Raw genomic sequence first — 17,331 nt, 5'->3', positions numbered from 1 at the left:
AACCCTTTTTCAAAGGAAATAGACAACAGCTCTTGGTGATGCTACCCATGTCAATTTCCACCCTCTCCTCTCTAATGCGAAACTCAACATTTTCAAATTGAAAGTCCCTCAGGGGTACTCCAACAACCGGTACACCAGAGTGATGCACCTCCTGGAGTCCCAGGAGTTCTCCATGTGTAACGAAAGCTCGTACATTTTCATGCTCCGAAGGTACAAACAGTGAGTGGATATAAATGAGTTTGATACACTTGAGATGAGATATGAAAATAATCTCAAATGGGTACAACCTACGAAAACCTCGTAGCTGCTGAACCTGGGGTACGGTAATTACGTTTTCGAGGAGACCAGGTGGAAAACTATTATGGTTGAATATTCTCATTAGCAATTTCATTGGTGGGAGTTTCTTAAATGTCTTATAAACTGCTTCTATAATTGGGGAAGGAAGGCTCTCGAATATCAAATTTTCGTCCAGGTCGGGGTAGACAAGGCCGTCTTTCCTTTCTTCTAGGAAGTCTCAAATATCCTCGATCGAGAGAAAGAGGTGTAATCATATATTGTTTATTTTTATTAATTTTTTTTCGTTTATTTACTTCAGTTTGTTATTTTTCTTTATTTTAGTAAAAATTCCCTTCTGTTCCCTTTTGCAGAATAAAAAAATAATTTGAAGAGAGACTTTTTCCTGGGGACTTTTCATAAAAAATGTTCATGGAGACTTTTTTTATAAAACTTTTGTTCTCTACAAAAATTTTATTATAAAAATTCTGCCACTTCTCGTAATGTATTAGATATTCCAATCAAATATTCTTCTGCCAAAAATTAAAGCTAAATCTCTAAAAAAAAATTTTAAGCATTTGTTTGTCCGAAGTGAATATAATTAACAAAATATTTCTTCCTTTCCAATTATTTTAATTTTCGTAGGGGACTCCCAACAGTGTAAAAATGACTAAAAACACTGTAAATAGTATAGAAATGTCCACGAAAGCTCCTGGTCCCCTGAAATACCCGAAAAAAGTCCCCAGATTCCATCTGGAATGGAGCAAAGCTGGAAGACTTCCTGACCCATCTCCCATCAATTCGCTTGAACAATAAATCTTCCCCGTACATTTGTTTATATACACCAAGACTTTTCATTTGAAATTTAAATAAACTCCCTCATCCCCTCATCATGAATAAGGAAATGACTGGGCGTGGAAGAAAGACACCGGCATAAACCACAGGCGTAACGTATTTGTCAACCAAGTGCATACCACCAACCTCAACGACCACAGGAGTTATTGGCGTAACTCCGTGGGGCATAACACGAGCGTTACCGAGGAGCCATTGCAATGTTGAAATTCAAGTTCTCTCAACGTTAACATATTTTTCCAAAGTACTTATTCAGACTGGTATTGGAGGGATTTGTGGAATGATAGAAGGGCCACTTGTGATAGAGACTGCTGACGACAATGGCAATACGATTTCAGGGAATCAATGTGATTGGGTAGTGGATGGTTCGGGAGAGATGAAGTCAAAGCTGTCTGAATGCCCAACGATATCATATATCCAGGATGAACAGCCATACGTGCTTACGACAATTACGGAAACATTCAACATGTGACCAATCGACAGGAAACAGTTCACTATGAGTATGCGAATGGTCGATCTGGATTATTGGATTAAATTATGCGGTTCAGAATAATGGGGTGGGGGTGCAATAGGGGGTTTCCAACATGATTAATTAATTGAGAAGGCTAGGGACACGTGAGAGAAAATTATGAAGAAAAATACAGAAAATTTGTGAAATTTTCTTGATTGATATATTTTTTTTCATTTATTTAACGACGTAGAACTTAAAAAGTTATTGACACTATTATAAAACGTTTTGATCACACGATTTTGGGGTCCACTGATGTTTTAATTGTTTAATATCGAGTTTAACACATAGAGAAATATTTTCAGCAAAAATTCAGTAAGGGATGGTCTGAAAAAAATCCGTAGGAGTTTCCCAAAATTTTCCTGGACGATATTTCGTTGCGAAAAAATACGCAATTTTTATTGAATTTATTTTTACTTCCCTCTGCGTTCCTCTCAATCAACATCATCAGCGTGTGATCCCCCAGAGCATGACACACGTCATTCCCCCAGTCGGTTCCCACCCGATTGATCACAGCCCCTGTTTTTTCGCCAATTTCGACACTGGTCATATTGGTGGAGGATGAAGAATGCGTGGGGGGTAAGACAACATCAGGGTAATTGGGGTATCTCTCAATCGCGGGAAATGAGCTGCGTTCACCGTGCAACCTCTGTCCGCAAGACTCATCAATCTCTCAATCAATCGGTCTTCATCAATTTCTCGAATGCAATTAAATAGGCCCCTGAATTAAGAGGAAATGCGAATAGACGACGATAGGAAATCGGGAGCCTCCAGAATTATTAATAGAAAATTGAATGACAATATAAATCACTCCCTGATTCTTGATAATAGCTTAATGGAAATTAGCAAATAATAATATTCTACACATTCTTAACGAGTTGAAAATTAAATATAAATTTATGGAAAATATCCACATATTTGTGCTCTTCAACTATTATTGTAAAAAATTCTTCTTTTTTTATTTAAGGAAAATCATGGGGTCTTTTCTTAAAAAGCTAAAGTGCTGCTAAAATCCACCATCGATTCTCCAAAAATAATTTTAAAAATATTGATTTATTACTTACTTACCCGTTATTTAACCAAGACCTGCACTTCCATCGACTCCAATGGCTGATAAAATAAGCAATAGAAAGGAGAATCAGAATGAAATCACGAGGAGCCGTTTATAAAACCCCCGGTTGAAGGAATGAGAAGCTCAAACGACTCAAATAACATTTCCATCTTCCTATTTCCAAAGGGGAACCCAGATGGACCAGAAGATTGGATTTCGGCATTCGCCGAGTGGGAGAAAAATATGCGGTTGTATAAAATAAAAATACTTGATGTTTAATACAAATTGGATGTGGGAGGCGGAACTTCTGGAAAACAGAAGCCCACTGTGAATTTCTAATAATGAAAACCACCTCTGAGGAAAGGAAGACCTGTTATGTTCCTGCGATACACAAGACCTCTGATGTTTTGTTTAAAAAAAAATACTGGCCACGTGGGTGGAGATAATTAAGAAGCTTTGAAGCAACCAGCTAGAGAGGGTTCGGATTCACTTGTTAACGAGTTTACCGGTGTTAATTATTACTGATAAAGAGTCGGGTGGGGTCAAGGAGGAAAATTATGGGTTCCAAAGCAAAATGTCAATTTTTTTTTTTCATTGTTATGAGTTTTTGTTAAATGACAGAAACAGGGGACTTGCGAGTATTCTCTCGTTCCGATGGTATTGAACGATTAACATGGCGTCGATGGATTCTCCACCTCGCGAGTCTTAAATAAAAAATCTAATAAAATATCTAATAAATATCTAATAAATTAATTTCTGAAGATTTTTTTGTAAAGAAACAAAAATAAAAGTTGTTCTGCACTTTTTTTTAAAAATATCTCAAGATAATCTACTCTGATGTCCCTTCTTCCTTCTCTCAAAATGAAAATTGTGAACCCGAAGGGTGAACACATCAGTAAAATTCACGTTAATGCGAGTTGATGGCAATCGATATTGAAAATTCCTCGCAGTTGTCATCAGAAGCATAAAGTTGGATGATGTTCTCACCTCGCTGGCAATTAGTAAAGTTGACAGTACCTCCGGACAAAGCGACCTCTCGATCCCTCAGAAACAGGATACCACATCCCAGGACTAATTATTGACCCCGAAACTCGGCCACTTGATGAACCCAGATGTCAACTCAGACAGAACCGAGTCAACTGATTGGATATTCCGGAATGGATTCGATACGTCAGGAATTTTTCAATTTAAGGAGTCGCAGGAAAGTTTTCAAACTTAATCGTATTATGCGGAAACATCCCCCCGTAGGGAGAGGGAGAGAGGGAGAAAGAGAGAAAACGCTGATTCCCGTAATGTCCCAACCCCCCGACAACCGGAATTACGAAGAGAATGGAATTTAAAAAAAAGGGAAATACATCCCATAATCCGGTTGTATTGAATTTCTTATTACACTCGAGTACTTCCCGTATAAAACACAAGACGAGAGACGTGCGAGATTCTCTCCTGCATAATGTCCGTGGCATTCTCATCCTCAATCCTGAAAACATATCTCAACCCAGATTTCCGGGTTTTTGCATGTACAGAAAAAAAAAAGGGGGAGAAAAATCGTCGAACAAATCTAGCTATTGTGGAGTGGAGTCCACTCCCAGCTCTTTTTCACTCTAATTCAGCTTAAAAAATTGTGAGACGACTCGTGAATTCGTCTCCCAACTCGGAAAAATTTACTGAGCTAGGGAATTTATACTAGACCTCTGTCGTTTACCATTTGATCTGTAAAAAAAAATTCTTCAAAAATTATTCCACAATTGAGTCCATAATTGATCAATATTGTCAACCTTAAAAAACCTGTCAGATCATTCAAACAATTTTTTTGCCACAATTCCTTCTGCAGGAAATAAAAATTTAAAAAATGGAAATATTTAATGCCTCCTCCATTACATCTACTTCCAATCCATCCAGAAAGACTAAAATTAATAACAATGTAATTATTTACTAACTGGTTCATCCCACATTCAATCACAACTTCTCTCCCCTGTTGTCTATCACACGATAAAATTTCTGACAATGTTCCTCACTATTTTTACCCAACTTTTCTCTTTGCCCACCTTACGAGGGCAAAAGCTGTTATTTGCATACCCCTGATGAAGGAAAAACCCCCCGTAAATTCATCCAACAGTTGAACATGAATTAATATTAAATCATCGTTACCGGAAACGAAAAGAAAGGGTGGAATTTATGAGGGTGAAAAAAAATGGAAAAGAGAAGGGGAATCCGAACCCCGAGCTCAGCAATAGGGAGTTTGTCGTTTCAACAAGTTGTTCAATAAAACGAAAACGCTGAGAAACTCGAGTGGGCGCTCTCGACATCTCCACCGTAAGTTCTTGTACACCCGGGGGGGTATTGAACGTCCTTTTCCTTTGGAATTGTCTCTCTGAAAAATATCAACGCGTAAAGCCATTCCTTCTAAGTGTTACGATTATTACTGAATGAAATGAATATTGGTCTTTGTGTGCATTGACTTGTTTCATTAACTTATTTCAGGCAATTTTTGGTGCCAATAGAACCGGGAATTGACATGGATTGATTCATATGTACGAAATTTCTGGAGGAAATTTGATTTGTTTCTGAATTTAAGTTTTTGGGCGATTTTATTGGAGGAGTTGCTCAGCATATTGGATCGCTTCTTTTGTAAAAATGTTGAATGCAAAATTTATATGAAAAAAATCAATAGGATAGAATGCAATATATGTGGATAAATTGAATTCTATTGATTTTTTGTGTACAATAGTGTCTTTTGAAGTCTTTTTTCAAAAAAATGCCCATTCAGTAACGAAGTAGTCAAAGAAAGGGATAAGTCACTGTAGACTATTGACCGGTTTTCAATGAATATGTCAGAATCTAAGGGAAATGAGAAAATGTTGATTATAAACTTTTTTGTAGAGGGGGTTGAGAGCTACAATAAATATAATTATGAAAATTTCGTCATCTCCTTTACATTCGGAGATATTGATTAATAACCGGGTGAGACTAAGAGATGAGTCAACTTATCTCGATTTGCGATAAAAATTGATATATTTAGTGGAGCAATTGGAGATCGTTGCTATCAGAATTTATGAAGGACTTTCCGTGGATAATAATAATACAAGAATCACATTTATAAATTAAATTCTTGGAATTATGAGTTTATGACGGGGTAAGAACAATAAAAATAATCTAATTTTTATCACTGGCATTCCAAGAAAATTGAGATAGTAATCAAACTGGCAGTGGAAAATAAACGTCGTCCAAATTCAATCAAATATAACATTTTGACCTAAATCTAGAGTTCAATTTTTAGATACCCCACCTCATGTTACCGGAAATATAAATTATTCTAGTAAGGTTTTTACCCCATACCGATGCTATCTCCGCCATAACAAACCTTAACGATTCCACGATTTGTTATCAGTTCTTAAAATAATTCTTGAAATAAAGTTAAGAAAATTAATAAAATCACTTAATTCTAAAACTGCGTTTCCCACAACAACAAACTCCCCACCAAAACTCCAGCAAATGCTCTCGACCATTCCCTTGGATTTCCATCGAAATAAAATATGTCCCTTTCCAATAAGAGTTCAATGAACAAATTAAATTCTCTATCTCTGTCTGTCCTTCACCCAAAAATTACTCTTTATTTGCACCCCCTCTTCCTCCGAAATTTCCCCGAGGAAAACGAAGAAAAAAAAATAACTTATTGTATTGTCCAATTAACCCGGTCAGATAAGTTATGATTCTCATAATTATTTCATTAGCTCCCTGTTCCAGAATGTGGACGGACCCTCAGCGAGTCGACGATAAAATTCACCTGCTAAGACAAATTGAACGTTGAATCTGGTCGTAAATCCCACCCTCGGAATCCCACTCCCCCATCCCCTCAGCTATTCCAGGGTGAGGAGCGGCACGTTGTCACCCTGGCGTTGTGAATCTCAATATAACCATCAGTTTTGGATATACCGATCTCACGTGCATAGTTTTCCCTCAGCGAACGATGGACGAAAATGCGTTTTTTTCTCACTTAAGGATATTCGATCAAGCCGAGAGGATTGTGGGTCCGATGCTCGTAAATTTCGATCGTTTTCCCCCGATTGAAGTGCCCATATACTTACCGACATCTCTGTGGATACAATTCCTATTTATTTACAGCCATAAAATTTACTATCGAGATCGGTATTTACATTTAATCGCAATTGGATAATATTTTTTTTCTTTTGCAGAACCTTATTGCCCTGGACTGTTTGATGGATGGTCTTGTTGGCCGAATACACCGGCGGGTCAGAAGGTCTTCACGAAGTGTCCCTCGTTCATCACCGGATTTGACGAGTCATGTGAGTAGAACGGATTCCTTTGAAAATAGGATATTTCAGGAGAAACGGAGATTGCGGGGTTTTTTTGAATAAAGACTGAGTATTCTGCGAACGAGTCCAATAAGTCCACGTGGTTCTCAGTAGAATTAATCGTAGAATCTCTCAAAAATTCATAATACAATATTTTTTATTATAAAAAATCAACATTCATTGTAACAGATTAATCATTATCTTTGTGCATAATTTTATGGAACGAGACTGGCTCTCAAAAATAGCAAATTCCTGTAAAAAATCGCCCAAATATTCCAATAGAATATTTAATATCTGTTGCTTCAAACGAGTAATCAACTTCAACAAATCTAGATATCTCTTCGCAAATCGCTCATAATTAACTCACCACCAGACAATTCATGCTTTCAAAAATAGCAAATTGCGACTGTGTATTTACCATTGAATATCCAAAATACAATATTCTTCATAAAAAAATATATATAAACACTTTACTTCTACATGTCAAAATTCTTCTCCACTAAATCTCCGAATTTTTCAACAAAAAAAAATAGTTTCCTCCAGCATTTCTGACTGCAAAAAAAACTGACACTCCCCACGTCCCGCATTAAACATCTATCCATCGGTTGACACTCATATAAACATTCGCGATGACGCCCGGATGCGGATATTTCTGCAACTTCGTCACGATTCTCCAGAATCTGGGCTCATCCATCATTGCCGACATGTGCCCCACCATCATCGACGCCAGAATCTTGGCATCCTCATTCTCAAACTTGATCAGACTCTCCACAAAACTCAGCGCATGGTGTCGCCAGTCACGGCCGCCAAACCTCTCATTCACGAACAAAAGTAAAACATCAGCTATGAGGGCTAGTGACTCCCTGGAAAGGACCGCAATAATAATCGGCAAGAGTTCTATAATTTTCTCAGCAAAATCACTGGGAGTTAACGTCACCTCGAACACTGACGCGTAAGTTAGAAATAAATACGAAGTTGGCTCTTGCGAGGGTTTCAGAATTGAAAAGAAAGTTTTGAACAGCGACTGCTCAATGACCTCAGTCATTGGAGAGAACTGTAGGCACATGAACTCACGAGTGACTTGATTAATCATCCGATTACCGAGTAATACCCTCCTCTCCTCATCCCGAACGTCCCAGTATTTCTCAATAATTTCCTTCAACAGACCGGTAAGATACTGAACACGGCTCTCCAACTTATCCTCGGCGGTCCCCAAAAACCTCTGAACGATGTAATCAGTCAGTCCGATAGAGGAATCAAAACCCAGTTGCGATAAATCAGCGTAGTAATTCTTCAGTATGAATTCATGCAGCTCCTCCGGGACAGCATAATCAACATTAACAGCTGAATGTATTATTTCGGTGCATCTGATTACAACCTGCTTCCTGGTGAGTCCACCCTCAGCTCCCTCAAGTTTCCTTATCACAGCGAGCATCAATCTCGTATAATCAGTGACAAACTCATCGGGAACATTGCTGATGTTGGTCATGGGGGTGATTGCATCGTCATCAGCCCGAAGATCCTCAATAGCCTCGCGCAGGAGTCCCCAATTCTCCTGACACGGGTCATCCCTGAACATCTGCATTATTTTATCAAGCACAATAGCCCGAATGGATCGATGCTTCTCATTCCTCAGTAAATTCGTCAACAAAATTCTGATTTCATCGATCGTTCCGACACGCACAAACAACCTGATGCCGTGTTTCTTGATGGACACACCCCTCTCCATTAATTTCATCGCGAAGGGAATGACTTTGTCTGCTGATACCCTTCGGCCGATATTTGTCAAGCAGTTAACAGCTGTATGAATGTAGTCCCCGACGCAAAGTTTGAGAACAACGTCAGGTGATACCGGTGGAATCACCAAGTTCAATGACCGGGGTATTCCATAGGTCAGGATAAAATCGTCTCGAGCATTCGCGTCTTCTGGATTTAATTTCGAAGATTTGGGTATAAACGGAGTTATCACTCGCTCGAACGTGCTCCCATCGTACAGTAGAGCGAGAACAATGAAGTTCGAGGAGTCGTTGTTGGTCTTAATATTAATCACAGATTTATTTGAAAATTTAATCGGCAATTCCTGGTGCCAACGACACGCTTTGAAGAATCTCTGAGAAAGTTTAGTGAAGATGTTCTCCTGGAGTCCCTTGAGATATTTTTCCCAATTTTCCAGTATCTCCTTTGGATTTCTCCTGAGAACACGGAGAACCTCAGCCGACCGAAAGTTGATTACAGGTCCCTTTAGTCTATTCGGAACTAGAGACTCCCACACATCTCTCTCCCCTTTCTCCAGAGTGTCCAGCAGTCTTGAGATCACCCATTTTTCTTGGTTTATGTCATTAAGAAGTTTCTTAACAGCTTCTAGTAGCCACGGGTAGCTCTTCAACGAAAAATTCTCCAGTTTTGATTTTCGATTCTTCGAGTTTCTCTCGTTGAAATTGTAGATAGCCTGCACCAGGCTTACCACCATACCCCGCCATCCGTCTTCTTTCCATATATCTATACGACTCTCGGGATATTTTGTTTCAATAATATTCAGGAAAGTCTCCAGACATTTTCGCTCATAATCGGGATAATCAGTCAAAATATTCCAGGTAGGACTCCAATGTTTGGGGTACAATTGGATGAGAAAATCAATTTTATCATCAATTGGGAGTTCATGAATGAGCTTGAAGTGGATACCAGCCGTGATAACAGCCAGCGGTACGGTAACTCTGCTATTCAGCTCATCCTTAACGTGCAACAAACGTATGAAGTCATCCAAAACCCTCCAATGCTCATCACTGAGATTTTGTATCTGAAAATTCTCCATCAATCTTCCCAAAACCTCCAACAGCATCCACCCCTGTTCGTTCTTATGCCTCGCATACATATACTTCAACATCTCCAGGAGGGCCCCCTCATCCTTGTTAATAGCGCAAGTGAAGATCATCAGTTTGAGAAAATTCTTCCTGTCGTCGATATCCGAGCTCTTGCTAATCTGCGCTTTGATCATGGGAATTGACTCTTCCACGGGGAGATAGCACCTCCAGGATTTTTCGGAGTCCCAGTTAAGGTGCCAGTCCTCATCCTTCTCCAGCTTCTTCCTTGCCTGTCTCGCCCTCTCCTCGGGAGGAAGTGCCCTCAGAACCTCCACGATCAATTGCTCCTCACAATCCAACAGCTTCACCCCATAAACCTCTTCAAAGGTCGACAGTAACAGCTCCATCTTGTCCTCCTGATAGTACTCCAAAAGTCCAAAAATGTACTCGAAGTTGAAGTGCCATCTGTCCTCATGAAAAATATTCCTGAACATCAACGTAAACTGAGCTTTTGTTAATTTCTCCATGACCCTCAACGGCATCATGGGTAGAAAATTACGGGGACTACGAATAATTTCATCGAGTCCCTGTTTCATAAGCAACTCAACTCGTTTTCGGCTCAAACTAATCCCCAACGAGAACTCATGCTTCTCGATTATATCAATAAAAGTGTTGAAATTTCGCTTCAACAAAATTGGCAAAAAATCCCTGTAATCAAGAAGATTTACCACGAATGCAGTGCGCTTGAGAAGCTTCTTACACTGACTCAATTTCAAAAAATCGATTATGACATTGGGATACTTCCCATAAATAATCTTCATCAGTCGCATACTGAGGCCGAATTTCCGCTCTTCGATGATGAGTTTTCTAATAAATTTCTCGCTGCAGGCGATCAGCAGAGGCTCCACCAATTTTCTACCATATTTTTCGTTCAATCCATCATAAAAACCTTCTGCTATTTCCGATTTATCATCACTCTGGAATGCCAAATGGACGGATAATTTCTTCACGATTTTCCCACGATGGTTCAATGACACATGAGGAAAAAGGTGCTCATCGAAATATTTTCCATTAGTTATCTCAGGTTTGCTGCCATCAAAGAACCACTTAGCCTTGAGTGCACGTTCAAAGACAATCTCATCCTCTGATTTCAGTGCCTCGATTATTCCCACCGGGTCCCCGAGGTTTTTCGATACTTCAACATGCACCAGGGGTATCAGGGGATCGGGTATTCCAAGGGACTTGATCGCAGCGATTGCATCGATATTCGGATTTTTTAATTTTAAATTTTTAACTGACGTTGCTGCTTCATTCAGAGATTTGTATTTCTCACCTGGCGTTGATCCAGGAATTCCCTGGATCGCTTCGAGGTACGGCGAGTCCATTTGAGGTTATGTTGCTCTCGATGACTTCAGGGTGTCTTCTTGGAAATGGGGGTGTGTTCCATTCGCATCCGGATGATGTGCTCCACAATCGCGAGAGGTAATTGTCGTATTTTTTTCTCTGATGCTGTTGGAAACTTCTGGGGATGAGATACCGGCTTATCTGACAGCTAGACTTGTCCCCGGGTGATGGGGCGATGAGAGCTTGTATTCAACACTCAGGCCCCCACAAATTGATTAGAATTGATTGGAAATAGAGGAGGAATATTATTTTTGGGGTGGATTTCACGGGGGAAGTGTAATTGGGGGAAAACCGATGGAATAAGACGAAACAGAATAACGACCACTACGAACTGAAGTTGCCAACTGCCTTGTCCACATCCCGTGCGCATGCTCAATATCACGTAGTCGTCGAAAAGATAAACAAACTTTATATGTGTGGGAATGTATCGAGGAGGCGGTTGTCAATGTATTCTTTGATTGTGGAATTATCGTGAGGCATCAGGTTTATTTTTGGACTCGCGTGAACAATACAACCGGAGGCACTGATGCTATCGGTATTGACAATCAGAAATATTTTCGGTATTTCTGAACATTTTAAATAATAATTCAATAATATTTATTGGACAGTAATAATTTATAATGATTCGGGGATTTATTTCCGGCGAAAGGACATTTTTTGTTTAGTAAACTTTCTCCAATTTTCATCGAATTGTCGAATATTTCAGGCGATGATGTAACTCAGTGAATTAGTAACATGAGTTGGTTTCGATAGAATTTTAATTACTTTTAATAACTTTTTTATGTCGTCCGCATTATGACTCAGACTGACTCATATTCATCACGCGGTAAATTCATGATTCTGTCGAGAAGTTTTTGTGAGAATTTTTTTTCCAATTGTTATTATTCTAAACTGTCGACAGTTTTTACTGAGTTCTGAATTGATTATGTTAAAAAATTATTAGGTCTGCGAATTATTTTGCGTATATTCCTTGGACACCTTTTCTCCTTCTATTTTACATTTATAATTGATTTAATTCATAATTACGGGGAGTAATTGTTTTCAAGGTTTTTTTTTTAATGAGAGGAATGTATTGATTCATGGAACCTCTTTTAATATTCAAAGTGTTAAATACACATAATTTTTCAGTATCTGAAAATATTCAATACGAACATTACAACAATAACGAGCTCTCATTTTTCGAAAATCGTGAGCAGTAAATAAAATTTTGATAAAAACAATTAAATATTCAGTCATTTAACAATTAATAAATTTATTATTTATACTATGACTTTAAAGCAAGTGGGACATCGTTTTTATGTCACAAATAATATTAATTAATTTTCTCATAAATCAGTAATCTAATTTCGATAATTAGTTCGCGCGTCATAAATGGAACAAATTTCTCTTTGAGTATAATGGCGTGGGTTGACACCTAAAATCTAGCAATTAAAACCTTTACAATTTATTCTTCAAGTTTGATCTCATCCGTTGGTAAATGTTATGTTCCTTGATCATCTCAAGACTGTCTGTAATTTTCAGACACTCGTACTCGTGCAACTTTGTAACGGGGGTCCACACAACTGGGAGAAGTTGAGATGTCGACGGTGTTGGGTTCCTTAAATATGAATAATCCATTTATATTTTCTCCTTAACTTGTAATGCATCGGAAAGTTTTATATGCACAACATCACGAAAGTTGTTTTCCTCCCCCACGTCCCCGTAAAATTATGAGAGATATATCTTTAACATTACCCAGTCTTGGCAAAGTTCGTCCACATCTCCGTGAAACGCTGAATAAGTAATTGCTGGACACCGGAAGTATCTGGAGGTTCAGCCCCAAATTTCTGGAATATTTTTGCGCAGAACAGCAGGGCAAGTTCATCACCGTGACAGGTGCCTTAAAAATGAAAACAGTTTAGCGTTAGAAAATTTATGGATCCGAGGTGATGTTGCATTATTTTCTGTATGAATTCAATAATTCAATAATCTGTTGAATTTCATATTTTCGGGTCAAGTTCTCATGGTATTCGGTTGTATATTCGCCTCGATCTGTTAGACAAAAGGATTTTAATCGAAAATTGCGAAATTCTAGTGCACATTTTTCGAATGACGGAAACGAATAAAAATGAATTTCTAAATGAAAAAAATAAAAGAGAAAAAAAAGTTTCTACATTCGGGAAATAATTATTTCTATCATGAATATGACTTCTCATATTTTGTGTGCAATATTTTCAGATGAAAAAATTCCCAGAGGAACCAAATGCAATTTGAGAGGTGAAAATTATGTTGAACTTAAAAATTATGAGTGAAATGAAATTTTTCCCCAGTCTATACAACTCCGTCGCTAGAATATTTTCCACCGGATATTTCTATCGAAATTAACACACCGAATTCCCTAACGAAATCACGAGGGGGAACTGAACTTTTTTATAAAATGCACGAACTCACCAGGCAAAGTAATATTCATGAATAATTTGATTTGTGACATTCCCATGTCGCAATCCAATTTGTACAAATACGTCGGGCTTTTAGACGTTTTAACCTGGATGTCGAGGACATCGTGGATACCACAGAGAAACTGAGCATCTCCCTGGAGTTCCACAAACTTCTGGACCGTCTCCATGGAAATTTTTTCATTGCCAAAGTATATTCTCCGGATATCGGCCAATGAAAAGTTCCTCTCCTGATAGAGTTTTGCAGCAATCGGATGCACCAGCAACGTCTGATAGTTCTCATCAATCTCGGTGAATCTTTCGGGACCGATTCTGGATGGCGTACCACCGTCAATATCGGTGTATATCCCTGAAACTCATGATTACACTAATCCAAGAAGCAAATTGAAAATAAATTTGTGATGAGAGACTTCGTAACACGAATTTATTGTACCTCCCAGAGCGAGCAAGCCTTCATCGTTCATGTAACCGATCATACAGGGTACTTTGATGCCGGATTTGATGGCCTCCTCTGGGGGTATTGGTAGAAATGGATCCTTTGATAGTGCATCCACACCTGGTCCAAATGGATTGAGGAAATGCAATTTATCCTGGGAACAATTCAGTTTGAGGATTTTAAAGTCACTTGGGGTTTATTGACTCGATTGATTGACGAATTTATTATCTACAATTGACATTCAAGTTTATATCAATCTATTTACTTATTTTGATAATTAATAAATTAAATTATTCAAAAGTTACTAGAGAAAATATCAAAAAAATTATATAACGAATTTACTGGAACGATTCCTCATTAAAAAATTCTCTTTAATTTTAAAAAAGTTGTAAATAATTGCAAACGTCATGTAACGATTTCGTTTAATAAATTATATTAATTTATTGAATATATAACTTGAAAAAAATCCCTAAATAAAAAACTTTAAATAAAAATATTTTCCTCTGAATTTACGGTAAATTGAGGAATTCAATTAAAAATAATTGGTGATTAAAAATTTTGTTATTACATCTTTCGTGGGAATTTTCGCCTGTGCCTGTATTAACTCTCGCGCATCGACACTCTTCAAAAACCTCAACAATTCCGCAGGATCATCGGTCTCCTTCCCTAATAAAGCAGCAAGTTGGATAGCATATCGCTTGGGTGATCCTGGTACCCTGGCCCATGGATTTATAGCCGACCCACTCTGTATAATAGCCTTCTGAAATAATCCTGCAAACAGCTCGGTTATGTATGTACCCGGTGTGTACACTATGGGAAACAAAATTGTGGCGTTAATACCTTGTGCTAAAGGAGATATAGTCAGATAATGAACAGACGCCCCTCCAGCACTCTCTCCAAAAATCGTAACGTTCCCCGAATCTCCACCAAATCTATCGATATTCCGTTTTACCCATTGCAGAGCGAATACCTGATCCTTCAGGCCCTGATTACCCGACGCAATCGCACTCTCCAAGTTCAAAAAACCTGAAATCTCATTAAAATCTTTAATAAAAATTCTTCAAAAAATTCTACTGAAATTCCATGAATTCCTTTTCCTATAAAATTTTTTTAATGAAAGCAAATCAGTATTTTTACATTTTTAGGGAAAGTATGCCCTCGAGGCTTTTTATAAAAACTTGCAGAGTTAAACAATAAATATAATCTGTGGTAAATTTTTCTAAAATGCTCTGAGTAAAGAACTGGATTGTGTTAACAATGAAAATCACCTAGAATCCCAACACGGTAATTGATTGTAACCAGAACAATATCTTTATCAATGAGATAATCCGGTCCGTAAAGGGTATCATCACCGGATCCAAGGACAAACGCCCCTCCGTGAATCCAGACCATAACGGCCTTTGGAATCTGTGGGTGGATCGATGTTGTATAGACATTGAGATATAGACAATCATCGCTTCCCGTTATACCACGAATTATTGGATCTATGTGGGCGCAATTGTCACCAAAGTTTGTAGCCTCCCTCACACCAGTCCACTTCAGAGGTGGTCGCGGATCCTATTTTAAACGACAAAAATTCAATTCAGTGGAATGAGCCGAGTCAACACACTCCCCCGTTGGCTATTGAATAAACATTGCGGGGTCTGGTGAATGGAAAATACTTTTATGAGCGTATTTTTTGTCGAGAAAATTAAAAAGAGTGAAAAGAGCTTTACGAAAAGTTCAGTCCCCCATTCAGACTCTGAACCATTTTCTAAATATTTTGGGAGTGAACTTTTTGAATGGAGATCGGGGAAAATTGAAATGCCGCAGCCAGAAGACGATTTTATTTACGTTTGACAGATATATGTCGTCTGGAATTTAAAACGAAGAGGAATTCATATTTTTTGCTAGAGTTTTCCTCGATAATTTCTCTTCGTGTCCTAAACGAAAGAATTTTAATGAATTTTTAAATGTTCTCCATTATTGGAGGATTTCCTCGAAGGTTCCAGCGAACATGATCATCTCCTGGACCAAACAATTAAAGTGCTTCTCTCCAGTAGATAATTATTTAACAAAAATAATTTCTTCTCTCAGTGCAACGTTCAAACGAAAAACTCAAATCACCTCAAAACGAAGTTCTCCAACTGGTGGTTCAGCGTACGGTATTCCTTTGAATGCCACATACTCTCTCCCAGAGACACTGGTCTCTTTGGACCCCTTTAACTTTCCAGTATCAATTTCAACTTGGAGATTGTCCATGTTAATGAGAAATCGACTGGTGGCACAAGCAAAGGACGTACCCAAAACTTATGTAAAATAAACTGAACAGAGAGCGACACAACACTGTACTCTAGAGTCTAGACTCGTCTCTATTCATTGCTGCACTTTTAAAAGCTGTTCCTGTCCTGTCGTGCAAATCGTTGACGGCCCCCACCACTCACTGAGGACTTGTTTTCGCACACGAACTCTTCTCACTGTCTGCGTAGCGTAGCCTGGTGCAGAATTTATCTGCGAATAGGCCAGCGAACGGTTAACAGGTCATTCGAAGATATGGGTCAAGGTCCTGGGAATCATGTTATGTTTTCTTACATTACTGAAGAATTTGATGCAAGTAATTTGTATTTACCTCGAAATTCGTTCGGGTTGAATTTTACAGATGACTGAAGCTCAACAATATTTTTTAAATAATTATAAACAATAATGGAAGTCCGTTGTGAAGTGGTAGACTGAGACATAACTTTTGATTGATTCGTTTTTTATGAATAACTCGAAATCTAGGGAAGATAGAAAAATTTTTGTTCTCATCTTTTTTGTGGAGCTAATTGAGTACTACGATAAAGGTTATTATAAAAATGCCGATATCTCTCTTAGATTCAGAGATATCTACGTAGAAAAACTCTACTGAAGTGATAAGTCAACTTATCTCGTTTAATGTTTTTAAGGGAACATTAAAAAATGAAACAAAACTATTATTATCTGGTTTGTTTCTTATGTCTTGACGGGATCAACTGGAAGAATTTTGGTGGTTCCACTAAATTCCCATCAAAATTTATTTTCCCATTCAAGATGAAAAGAGTAGTAAAGTAGTGCAACGTTTGAGGGAAGACATTGTCACTCCGATTTAACGGCCATAGAGTGAAGATAGTGGAATTCACGTTAGAGAGTTAATCAACTGTCAACAGATTGTCAGTAGTAAAAATGCTATTCTACCTCTGAAACATAATTTTTTATCGTAAACAATAAGTTCGCCGAAAAATCATAAAAACTCAATTTAAA

The 17,331-nt window shown here is 38.1% G+C and overlaps 3 protein-coding genes across 6 annotated transcripts in view; 1 reads left to right on the top strand and 2 right to left on the bottom strand.

Annotated features, from left to right (window-relative positions):
• LOC135169098 (calcitonin gene-related peptide type 1 receptor) overlaps positions 1-17,331 on the top strand; it is a 60,832-nt gene that overhangs the window by 22,077 nt on the left and 21,424 nt on the right. For all 3 annotated transcript variants that reach the window (XM_064133820.1, XM_064133822.1, XM_064133821.1), the window contains exon 4: positions 6,878-6,988. In XM_064133820.1, coding sequence (XP_063989890.1) covers positions 6,878-6,988 — 111 coding nt within the window. The remainder of the gene's footprint in view (positions 1-6,877; positions 6,989-17,331) is intronic.
• On the bottom strand, positions 7,137-11,569 carry LOC135169094 (uncharacterized). Its single transcript, XM_064133815.1, has one exon. The coding sequence runs from the start codon at positions 11,181-11,183 to the stop codon at positions 7,584-7,586; it is 3,600 nt and encodes a 1,199-aa protein (XP_063989885.1). The 5' UTR covers positions 11,184-11,569; the 3' UTR covers positions 7,137-7,583.
• LOC135169095 (esterase B1-like) lies at positions 12,279-16,584 on the bottom strand. Of its 2 annotated transcripts, none has more exons than XM_064133816.1 (8): positions 16,180-16,584; positions 15,342-15,630; positions 14,914-15,099; positions 14,642-14,844; positions 14,071-14,227; positions 13,633-13,992; positions 12,937-13,081; positions 12,279-12,799 (listed from the first exon to the last, which is right to left on the bottom strand). In XM_064133816.1, exons 1-8 carry the CDS (start codon positions 16,312-16,314, stop codon positions 12,640-12,642), a joined length of 1,635 nt encoding a protein of 544 aa, XP_063989886.1. In that variant the 5' UTR covers positions 16,315-16,584; the 3' UTR covers positions 12,279-12,639. The 2 variants fall into 2 exon arrangements, with proteins under 2 accessions (XP_063989886.1, XP_063989887.1); XM_064133817.1 differs by having other exon boundaries at positions 13,633-13,986; positions 16,180-16,577.

The sequence above is a fragment of the Diachasmimorpha longicaudata genome, chromosome 14 (genome assembly GCF_034640455.1).
Source record: "Diachasmimorpha longicaudata isolate KC_UGA_2023 chromosome 14, iyDiaLong2, whole genome shotgun sequence".
Classification (NCBI taxonomy): domain Eukaryota; kingdom Metazoa; phylum Arthropoda; class Insecta; order Hymenoptera; family Braconidae; genus Diachasmimorpha; species Diachasmimorpha longicaudata.
The sequence above is the reverse complement of the archived record's forward strand: the minus strand, read 5'-3'. Positions and strand labels throughout refer to the sequence as shown.

What these genes read in the sequence shown, in the direction of transcription:
- LOC135169094 (XM_064133815.1), bottom strand. Translation starts at nt 11,183, where the DNA reads ATGGACTCGCCGTACCTCGAAGCGATCCAGGGAATTCCTGGATCAACG.
- LOC135169095 (XM_064133816.1), bottom strand. Translation starts at nt 16,314, where the DNA reads ATGGACAATCTCCAAGTTGAAATTGATACTGGAAAGTTAAAGGGGTCC. An exon ending in TTACCGTGTTGGGATTCTAG is followed by an intron (nt 15,100 to 15,341) that starts GTGATTTTCATT and finishes ATGAGATTTCAG; the next exon opens with GTTTTTTGAACTTGGAGAGT. An exon ending in CATGAATATTACTTTGCCTG is followed by an intron (nt 13,082 to 13,632) that starts GTGAGTTCGTGC and finishes TTCATTTTTAAG; the next exon opens with GCACCTGTCACGGTGATGAA.